Below are 11,736 nucleotides of genomic sequence, written 5' to 3'. Positions count from 1 at the left end.
TAAATGCCATCCTGAGTACCTGTCTAAAGCAGTTTATATAACTGATGGCTGGAATTAACTAATAATACATGAATCCAAAAATAGATGAGGTTTAAAAAGTGAATTTAGTCATCTAGAGTTTTGCTTGAGATCACGCATTGCGCATGCGTTATAAGCATGTCTTCAGTTTGCCTCCTAATGGCGCCGCCCTACGGCTCATTCCTATTGGCCAGTAGAGGTCACGCCCCCTGATCACTTCCGTATTGCTCACATGGGTCTTGGCTTAAGGTCAGTAACACAAATATAACCGATATCTTTACCTACTTGTGTTCTCAATACAATTTCATTTCTTCCCAGTAAAAGCGCCAGTTAGTATATTAACACTAGATTATCTTAAAATCATTACAATAGGAGAACTTGTAAATAAAATGTTTTTGTTTATTTAACGTTGCACACAACGAATGCGACAGACATGACTAGCGGAGTTGGTTAGCTTGTTCCTGAGCTAGTTAATATAAACAAGCTGAAAAGCGATTATGAACATTACACGGATGTTATAAGAACACATTGTGCTAAAATAACGCAGTCATGTAACTCAACACTCTGAACTTACACAGAAACAGATGCAAATTGTTCGTTTCTTGTAACCAAATGAGTAAATGGAATTGTGTGAATGAAACATCTGGCCAGATGTGTATTGTGTTGTAGTGTACACTCGTCCTGTGTCCTGCTTACTCTTCCGTGTTTCTTACAGCCAACAAGGTGCATTATATTCCTAGCCCTGTGTTAGAGGAGAAGGAAAACCTAAAGCTAGGCAGGAGTGCTCCAAGACTGAGAACAACTCCTTTTCAGGGATCTCAAATATTTCTGCACCCAGGGAGCTTTATATCTGTGTAGAAAACAAACAAACAAAAAATTATATCCAACCTTAAGATCGAAGCACAGATTAATCGAATGAACATCCCATAAATCTAATGATCAAATATAATTAGTCTAACTAATGTAATTATGCACCATGCTGTGGTTTTTTTGTTTTTTTTTTCACTTATTAGTGCATTTTATTCGTGAATTTTGCACCCACAAATCCCAAAGCACCTTTATTGTGTGAGATTTGTGTATGGATTTAAAAAAAATGTTTTGTTTCGTATTTACAGCATTTTAAAATTTATTTAATTTAAATTTAAATTGGTTTTCATATTTATGATTAGAAAATGAACATATATATCTATAAAACACACACATTAGTGTGATCGGCACACTAAAAAAACGACGTTTTAGCAAGTGAAAATACCTTAAATATAGTCAGATTTATCTAGTATTTCACAGTGATAGTTCACAAGTTCACAGTGCATTAAATATAAGATTATTAAGCATCTCCGATGGATTGGCACCCTGTCCAGGGTGTACCCCGCCTTGTGCCCGATGCTCCCTGTGATAGGCTCCAGGTTCCCCGTGACCCTGAAAAGGAGTAAGCGGTTGAAGATAGATGGATGGATGGATTATTAAGCCTGTCTAGCATGTATTTTGACTCATTTCAAGCTTTTTTTTCCTTTTCAATTCTATTGCAGATCATATGGCTTCTTTATGGAAATAAATGCTTAAAATAAGAAAATTTATCTACCAATATCTTTGGTATGAATTACTAGGATTCATTTCCCTAGGGTATAAATATGAGGTTGTGCACATGTAAAATCCCTGTCCATGGGTAAAACCAAATCATTTTCAACTCTGAGAAAGGGGCAGATTATTGTTGACCTAAGTCAGGTAAAGAATATTTTTTTAAAAAACCCCATAAATCTGGACCATAATAATAATGTAATAAAAACTTTCTGACACATTTTCTTCCACACAACACCATTAGGAAGAACTGAAGAAAGTACCAGGATTATTGTAACCCAAAATCTGGTTGCTACCGACTTGGTTGTGTAAGGAATTTTGACAAGACAATGACCCAAAAATAAATGTACGGAAATAGTTTATATTATTTATATATTATTAATTATTTATATTATTTATGTATGTATATATATATATATATATATATATATATATATATATATATATATATATATATATATATATATATATCAGTGTTTGGCGAAAACAACCTCAAACCATCTCAAGCATGTAACATGAACTATTTAAGTAGCTTAAGTATGGCAGACTTGCTTTGTGTTAAGCATAATCAGTGTTCTGTGAGAGGAAGCCGTGCACTCCCTTCTCAGTCATGCCACCTGTCTGAGATGCACAAATGTCCTAGCCAAACCTCTAGCTGTTGTAGGAACGTCAAGACACCAAGTGTTTCTGTGTGGATTATAATATAAAAGTGGCTTCATCGAATGGTTTAAAATTGTTCCAGATGCCCATTTCATGTTGGTATAAGAAGGTGTGGAGGAAAGCGGCAATATAAAAAGGTCAGAGTATATTTTACAAGTCAGCGAGGCCTGATGTTCGGTGATCTTCCCCTCCAAACACAACTAATTCAACACACTTGAGTTCAGAAGATGTCACCAAACTGTACAGGATCCTGCTGCTGGACCATCACTGCTGCAGTGAGATCTTTATCAAGAGTTCCTTTCTCCACCCGTCTACAATTGAATGTTTTTTCCTGTTCTAATACATTTGATCAAACATATGAGCTCTATTATTAAACCAGGCATGAGATGGATCCTTCAGGCCTGGAGCTTAAGAATCCCTGGTAGATAAATGATGAGGAGAATGTTGTTCATTTGCACACGTGTGTGTGTGTGTGTCTTTAGGCGAATGGAGCGTTTAGCAGGTGTGGGAGTGGGACCGCTGGCTATAGGTGCAGTTGGTGTGCTGTTGTTACTGCAGATAATCCGCAGAGTGAGAAGAAAGCAAGTTCTCCAGGATAAAGTGGTGGTGATCACTGGAGCCAGTTCAGGCCTGGGCAAAGGTAATGAAAAAAAATAAATAATAATAAAAAAATTAATAAACAGTGCAGGATGGCTATTATTATGGCATGTGTATTTCAAAATACAATTAAAGTCAACTCCAGAATTATTGGCACTTTTCATGTAAATGGCCTAAAATGACTTTATAAAATAAACATTACACACATTTATTACATTACACCTCATTTATCAAACTGGATGCGAACAGATTTATTTGTAAATCCTTTGTACAGGCATTTACACAAGAAATCTGCTATGTCTCAACGTGCAATGAGCCGTATGCTCCATAGTGTGCTGCGTGACTTATTCCTGAATACATCAGAGCCATTCCTCCTCCAGCCGTAAGCAAAAACTTTTTAAAAAGCGTGGTTATTGTACATCAGCGCCACATCATGCATCAATGAAGCAAAGGTTTCTGGCATAAAAACCCCGGAGAAATTCAGCCATCTGTTAAATTGACATCGCAAGCTTTATTTTCTTTTTTTTCACGTTTTTGCTGAGGTTATTCGCTTGAAACGTCAACTCATGTCTCTTAGATTTGCTGCAATGTCCTCCAGTGGTCTGAGCAGAGCGTCCTGCTTTTCCAGCACAGCATCAGTAAGGACTCTTGGGTTTTCACTGTATTTTGAGCTTTTCAGGAGCTGGGACTCCACTGGTTATTCTGCTAAATAATATATTTTAAAATTCTTATATATGTACTTACAATTCTGCCTTTGAGAAATTTAGCCTTTTTGGCCATTTAGTAGTCACTTTGTGCTTTCTGCTCTCTGAGCTTTGCCTTTTACGGAGTTTTGTGGGCGTCACTCAATTCAAACCAGCTGTGCATGTGCTGGGCATGCGCCCGGTAATGTACAGGTAATTGAGGTACATCAACACGTGAATACGGAGAAAACCAGCGTTTACGAAACTTTTGTAAATCCGGCAGAAATGTCAAGTTCAGTTTGGCTTGCGCAAACATTTAAACACAACCTTACTGAAAGATCGATAAACGAGGCCCGTCGATACAAATTTTCCACTCAAACAAGATTCTTACCTTTTCTCTAATAAAAGCATACACATATGACGTTTCTTTAAACTTTAACGTTTAAAGTAATGCTGTTTTCTCACATATAAAACATGTTGCAACATTATTGACACCTTTGCTGAATATTCAAAATAAATGATAACGTATTTGCTTGGGAAAAAAAATCTGTTTATCTTAAAGAGCACCTATTATGGTTTTGAAACGTGCCTAATTGTGTTTTAAAGGTCTCATACAATAGATTTACACGCATCCAAGGTTAAAAAGCTAGAGATTCACCGATACTAAATTTCTCAGCCGATACCGATAACCAGTTATTCAGAGTGATATCGACCGTAACCGATACCAATAGTTCTGCCTTTTATACCTTCTTTTAAATGAATAATAATTAATTCCACAATTCTGAAGGAAATGCAAGTAAAAACTTTATTTTCTCCATTTCAACAAGTTGTTTCACAATAACTGGTCTCATAAACAGAACACACATTACTCTAAGTAACAAACACATGAACTCAATTCTGAAGATTAAAGTAAGATTTCTTAACTTATTGAATGTTATTAATTCATATTAACATTGACTGAATTATATAAAAAAAAAACCTCCTGATAGTCTCACATTCACTCACCACAAACAAAAGCATTTCTACTGCATCACTGACATCAAACTGGTAATATATAATAACTTTTTATATATATATATATATATTAACATTAACTGGATATGAAATACTCTACAAATATATTTTTCTGTGCAGTATGTACTTTTTTGTCAACTCATCTTCATTTAAATCTTTCAACGGTGTACTGGGGCTTTAATTCAGTGCGAGCAGTGCGGCAAAAATTTGTTTTTTTAAATATAAAATTAGATTCGAAGCTGAAACTCCCGCTTCACTGCTGCAGCGTCCGGTGTAAAATTTTATCAGTGCAGAGATTACAAACTGCAGTTTTATCATCATTCCACACAAGAAACATCATCTTTACACACAGCAGGAAATCCATGTGTTTTCCCTCCCTCTTTTGATTGACAGGATATAACTCGCCCTGATCATCGGGTGTTATTAAACTATCGGCCGATGGCCCATAGCGGGGAAAAATAGCCTTTATCGGTTTAACATGCTCATAATATAAACTGCAGCATTACCTTTTTACCCCAGTTTCACGAACGACTCGTTCAGTGATCCGTTCTAAAGGATTCATTCTAAACTCCTTTCAGAGAGCATACTCTGCTCTGAGTGGTCAGATGTCCCAGTCTGTTGTGATTAGTCTACCGCTGTCAGCGTGTTTCAAAAAGGAAACGCACACTACCATAACGAGTTTCAGCTCCGTCTGTTCGCGAGCAGCCAATGAAAACCAGAGGCGGGTTTTACCAACGACTCGTTTCAACTGTTCAGAATCGGTTCCTTCTTTTGGGAGTCGATAACTCTGTTTATCGTGCACTTTGATTTTTGAAACTTTGCAGACTTTTCACATTCACAAACAGCTCTATAACACAATACGTGAAAGGTAATATCTGGAAAAGCATCATAGGTGCACTTTAATTTGCTTGCTTAAAATGTCCCCTGGAACTCAGTGACTGACCCTCGTTTCAACAAGATAATGAAATGCTTTTGGGACATAAATATCAATGTTTTGCAACGACCGACTCCGTCTCTGGGTTTAAACCTGTGGTAAGCCTCATATCTATTTAAACCCGTGGTCTGAATCGAAGATGTCCACAAGCATAAAACTTAGGAATATAAAAATGTTCTGGACGGAAGAGTGGACCAGAGATTCCTCAACAAGTCTCTCCAACCTCGTTAGACATAACAGGAAGAGGCTCCATGCTGTTATTGTCTCCATGAGAGGATACAGAAAATAAAAATGTTTAGGAATGCCAATAATTCTATAGGACTAAATATTCATCACGTATCATTTCTTTGCTGATGATTGGTTACACTTAGCACACAATAATGCTAATATGTAGCACAGTGAGGGTTTTTATCCCCCATTGTTTTGGAGGCCTAACACATGTGTAGGGTTTCCTCAGAATGTGCGCGAGTCTTTCATGCTGCGGGAGCACGACTTATCCTGTGTGGACGTGACCAGAAGAGACTACAGGAGGTCGTAGAGGAGTTGGGGGTTAAAACAGATGGCAAAACAAAGGTACACAGACAGGCTCACACTCTGAATAACCACCAGCAGCCTCTACTTATACAAGATAACGATACAATACCAAATGTTATTTGTATCTTTGTTTGTCTGGTCAGACCTATACACCCTGCACAGTGACCTTTGACCTCTCTGACACGGAGACAGTCGCCAGCGCAGCAGCAGAGATTCTGAAATGCCACGGTCACGTGGACGTCCTGGTTAACAACGCAGGCATTAGCTACCGCGGGTCCATCCTGGACACACACGTCTCGGTGCAGAAGGACGTCATGGACACAAACTACTTCGGCCCTGTTGCTCTAACTCAAGGTGACAGCTGCAGCATTTTTGTATAGTCATGTGAAAAAATAAGTACACCCCATGGAAATTGTTGGCTTTTTTGACCTATTTGGACAAGCAAACATTTGATCCTCTTTGAAACAGTGCCTATTAATAAAAGGTGATACACTATCAAATGTCACATAAAATTGACATTTTGTAGTAATTTTCACATTTTAAATTAACAAATCAGATCAGTCACATGGAAAAAGTTAGTACACCCCTACATTTATCACACCTTCAAATCCATAAAATTAAAATCAGGTGTTCAGGATTGTGTGCCAGTGATTAGAACCTGCTTAGGGAGCGCAGGTGGAACCTGTCTTATTTATACCCGTCTCACATCTAGTGTCTGGTGTTCCCTTTGTTATTGAGGTGTGTGGTGTCATCATATAAAGATCTAAAGAGTTCTGTTAGGCCTTCAGGAAAAAGGTTGTGGATGTCTATGAGTCTGGCAAGGGACATAAAAAGATCTCCAAAGTATTTGAAGTACATCATTCCACTGAAAGGAAAAAAATCTACAAATGCTGCAGATTTCAAACGACTGCCGATTTTAATTATGTTAACGAATTCACTAAGAAATAAAACAACACATCTAAGTCTGGTTTTGTGTCATCTAAATCTAATTTTGTGTCTAGCATATAAATGATCCACCCAGTTAATGTGACTAAAAAGCGGCCTTATTTAGATTCAAAGATGTCTACATTGGAAGGGCTATTGAATAAAACAGGGATTTAAGAATCAAAACGCTTGAAACGCATCCTTTCTTCTTCTTTTCCTAGCAATTCTTCCGTCCATGGTGGAACGAGGTGCTGGACATATAGTCGTCATCAGCAGCGTCCAGGGGAAGATTGCCATTCCCTACAGATCTGCCTGTGAGTATACACACATCCTATCCCTGATTTGCTCTTTCCAAAAACATGTACTAATCAAAAGTGGATTTCTAGATCAGACCTTGGGGTTGGTTTTTTTTTTAAATGTTAGATTTTTACAATAGAAAATGTCCACAATAGTGGTGTAACTCAATCCCACTATGTCTGTCCAGTGCTCCAAATGTCCATACACAGTCCCCTCCGAAAATACTGGAAAGGCAAAGGCCAATTCTTTTGTTTTTGCTATAAAGATTTCAGTGTCTGACCTCAGTAGTGCCCCTCTGGCTGAATGGAAGGAAAGCCCTGCATCAATATTCCAGAAATTTCCAGTAGAGGCTATTACAGGGTGATAGTGTAGGCGTGAACATGATTGTAGAAGACATTTTGGATGAGTAGGTGTCTGGATACTTTTGGACATGCAGATACAGTACAGGTCAAGAGCTTCCGTTAATGTTCACATCAAACATCAAAATGAAGAAAAAATGTAGTCTCCGTTTTGTGACTTTAACCGTGGTATCGTTGTTGGTTCCAGATGGGCTGGTTTTAGTATTTCAGAAACTGCTGATCTCCTGGGATTTTCACACACAACAGCCTCTAGAGTTTACACAGAATGGTGTGAAAAACAAATGAGGGACATTTCAGATTGGTATATAGCATTTTTAATCCTGTTTGTGTCATGTTTTTTTTTTTAATTCTGATTGTATGCCATAAAACACGTGCAAAGGAGAAGCAACACAGGTTTGCAGTTATTTAATACAGTTTTTGAGGAATTATGTAGAATGACAAACAGCTGGATTTACTATTCTACCAACAAGCAATTAATATTGGGGAATTTACTGGAATGTATTTACTGGGTTATTGCTAATTTCATGATTTAAAATAATGTACACATGAACATTTGTTTGTTTTAGATGCAGCCTCCAAGCATGCGACACAGGCATTCTTCGACTGCTTACGGGCTGAGGTGGAACGGTTTGGCCTACATGTGTCAGTCATCAGCCCTGGATACATTAGAACCAACCTGTCACTCAACGCTGTAACCGGAGATGGATCCAAATATGGCGGTAAGTGTATGTGATATGAGAGACCCAGACTTATACTCTTCACTTCAGATTACTGAATCATATGCTTCAAGAAGACGACCCTGAATAGGGATGTGCCTAATTTGCTTAATTCAGCTGTTTGAAAGACTTAATGAACAGATGTTTGGTTAACTGCTGGAAGAGACCGGAAAATGTCTTTAATGTGGAGTAATCAGGCTTGGGGAGTAACGGAATACATGTAACGGCGTTACATAATCAGGATACAAAAAACTGGTAAGTGTAATTCGTACCAGTTACGTCAAAAAACAAGATAATCAGATTACAGGTACATTTTGTACAAAATGGGAAATACTATCAGGATTACAATTTTTTCATTTAGAACCAAAGAAATGAATCTTTTGGAATAACACAATATAGACAGCTGCTTTATTATAGTTCTGGTTCTGTCTTGCCAGTCGTGACTCACATGAACAAGTTCCTCGTGCAAGCGTTAATAACTTTTGTTAAATTTAACTTCATTTGGTAGAAATGAACACATTGTTCTCTGAAATGCTTTTGTTAGGGTGACCATACGTCCTCTTTTTCCCGGACATGTCCCTTTTTTTCGGACCTTAAAGGGGACCTATTATGGTGTTTGAAGATAAGTGTGTGTACAAAACCACCCTACAATGGTAAAAATCCACCCACCCTTTTTTTTTTTTTTTTTAATATTCCCCATAAATCATAAACAGTGTCTCAAAATGAGCCGTTTTCATTTTCACTCTAACGTGACGTGACGTTAGGGTGAAAGTGGAACATTTGCCCTATTATCATAGCTCCTCCACTGAGTGAGCTGCACACAGTTTTCCGTGCTGGAGCAGCTACAGTGATCAGAAGAATGTCTCAGCTTCGTAAGCTTTGTAAGTGTTCTGTTGTTGGCTGTAGAACTGAACATAAGAGTCTTCATGTTCTCCACTTAGTAGCTATAAACAGTCATTCAGTCCCTGGAAGCTCCTGCAACATTTGCAGCAGCTTCCAGTTTTTCAAAATTTCCACAGATTTGGGCCAAGACACGTCATATGACGTCATCACAACACATTCAACCAAAGCCCCTTTCAATTCACGTGTGTCGAATATGAGTACAGCTAAAAGGTCTCATTTACTAACAAACATCACTGCGAAAGACCGTGCAAAACAATTTAGTGCAATTGCGCCAATTCAAGTAGTTTCCGCAAAAAAAAAAATCACAAAAAAGTTTTGAAAAAATCCGCAGCAAAATCAAGAATTTTTGGCCGCAACAATCACAAAAAAACAGCGAAATCCTGTACGGACCGAGTCAGGGTTATCTTTGGCTAATTGCTGTGGCGTTTATTGGTGGTTTGTTTTTGATTATTTTTCTACAACCGCACACTGTCGTGTTATTCCATTCCATACATAAATGAAGTTTTACTAAATGTTACTGGAAATGTATCTTTCTTGTTTATCCTGCGAGCTTCAAACTATCCAGCAAAAGAGTAAAAACCTGACGCTCTTTAGTCCTTTTAATTTCGACCCACACCTCTAATTTGTAGACCAGAATATTGGTGCTGTCTGTAAATAAAAAAAAAATCTAATATTGCCAGACATAGCTCTTTGTTTTCTCTCGTACTTGATATGGATGTACAGTAGACCATAACCAGTACCCAAATAGTGACTATAGTGGCACCTTAAACATTTACAGCACCTTGAATGCACTTTATTGTTGTTTCTCAGTGATGGATAAGACCACAGCAGCAGGATGGGACCCAGTGGACGTGGCTCATGCTGTTCTGAAGGCTGTCACTTACAGGCAGAAAGATGTTTTATTAGCTGGGCCGCTGCCCGCTCTCGCTGTCTACCTCCGCACTCTCTGGCCAGCCGCCTTCTTCAGATTGATGGCCTCTCGAGCCAAGAAAGAGAAGGGAATAAAAGAACAATAAGTTGCAGCCACAGTTCAGAGTCTTGTGAGTCTTGAGTGCATTTTTAACAGTGTTCCTAGAAGTTTAATTATAACGGCATTTCAAATATAGCATAAAAAATATTGCCATGCAGTAGATCTGGTTAGTTTCTCCATTTCAGGCTTCTGTTTGCATCTTTCTGGCCCAGAACTAGGCTCGCGTAGCGCTGAAGCCGAGCTTACAAGCTGCTCCTATAACGTATTCGATATGCATTTCCTGGGACTGAGGCAGAAATACACAATGGATGGAACGCCAGTCCATCCCAGGACACCATTTACACACCCTCACACACTCCTTTACACCTAGAGGCATTTTAGAGTAGCCAGTCCACCTACTGGCATGTTTTTGGGCGGTGAGGGGAAAATGGAGAACCTGATGGAAACCCACATGAACATGCAGAGAACACGAGCTCACGGTTGAACTAGGAACCCTGGAGCTGTGAGGTGGTAGAGCTACCTCCTGCACTATAATGTGATTTAAAAAAAGATATAATATTGCCATTTGAACATAGATCTTGAATGACAGTTGTTGTAATGTAATCATGCTAATAAATGGAATAAAAGACAAGGGTATTAAGATGTTCTCTGTGGTATTATTTCCCCAAACCATTGTCTTAATTCCTATATTGAACCTTTTGGTCATTTCCCCCTCTACTACTACTTTTTCATTCTAGTGATGTTTTACCTAGCACCTTCTTCAGGAAGAAAAAAAACAAAGATTTGCTGTTTAGAACAATGCAACAACTACATGTCTTTCATCACCTTTAACGCCTTTAATTAACACCTTTAACTTTGTTAAACTTGACATTTAACTTGATTATGTGCTTCGGCGATGGACCGAGACAGACAAATGTAGTAAAATTCCAGGCATTCATTTGCTTTGCAGAGTGGGCAGCACTGCACTGTATTTATACACCGAGATGCTTCAGACTGTGACCTCATTTCAAAGTGATGTCACCTACCGTCAGTTTACTAACTCCTTATTAAAGCCTCATTTGTCAATGACCACGTTCAAATAAATTCATTCGTATGAAGTATTTACACAAGACATTTGTTATTCATGATCAGCCTGTTCAGAAAAACAGTTATCTTATAAGAGCGCTCGAGATTGCGTAAGTTACAGTCACGTTGATACTTTAAACAATTAAACATAGCAGTTTGCCTGTGATTCCCTGTGTCTGGTGTCCATGATCACTTGGGTACAGAGAAGATCATTCTTTACACCTCACTTACTTCAGACCTAATTGAACTTTTCTGCTGATGTTACCCTGTGAAATAATATATTTCAATGACCATAGACCTGATCCGAACATTCACTTCTGCTGTTTTGTCCACATTTGAGACTCCCTGCGAGTTTTACCTTTTATGGATATTTGTGGACGTGACTAAATTTAAATGAGCGGTGTCTAGAACACGCTTCGCACTTTATAGGTAATCGACATTCATCAACACATGCACGTAAATACAAAGAAAACCAGCGTTACTG

General features: G+C 38.3%; 1 protein-coding gene across 1 annotated transcript; it reads left to right on the top strand.

Moving 5' to 3' along the window:
• The first annotated feature begins 174 nt into the window (after window positions 1-174).
• On the top strand, window positions 175-10,833 carry dhrs7b (dehydrogenase/reductase (SDR family) member 7B). Its single transcript, XM_017461379.3, has 7 exons — window positions 175-267; window positions 2,739-2,896; window positions 5,942-6,057; window positions 6,162-6,372; window positions 7,164-7,256; window positions 8,165-8,317; window positions 10,028-10,833. The coding sequence occupies exons 1-7, from the start codon at window positions 251-253 to the stop codon at window positions 10,231-10,233; spliced, it is 954 nt and encodes a 317-aa protein (XP_017316868.1). The 5' UTR covers window positions 175-250; the 3' UTR covers window positions 10,234-10,833.
• Window positions 10,834-11,736: the final 903 nt, after the last annotated feature.

This window comes from Ictalurus punctatus, chromosome 2 (genome assembly GCF_001660625.3).
Source record: "Ictalurus punctatus breed USDA103 chromosome 2, Coco_2.0, whole genome shotgun sequence".
Classification (NCBI taxonomy): domain Eukaryota; kingdom Metazoa; phylum Chordata; class Actinopteri; order Siluriformes; family Ictaluridae; genus Ictalurus; species Ictalurus punctatus.
The sequence above is the reverse complement of the archived record's forward strand: the minus strand, read 5'-3'. Positions and strand labels throughout refer to the sequence as shown.

Excerpts from the sequence above, each read along its gene's own strand:
- dhrs7b (XM_017461379.3), top strand. Across the intron at positions 2,897-5,941 it reads CAGTTCAGGCCTGGGCAAAG|AATGTGCGCGAGTCTTTCAT; the intron begins GTAATGAAAAAA and ends GGGTTTCCTCAG. Across the intron at positions 8,318-10,027 it reads AGATGGATCCAAATATGGCG|TGATGGATAAGACCACAGCA; the intron begins GTAAGTGTATGT and ends GTTGTTTCTCAG.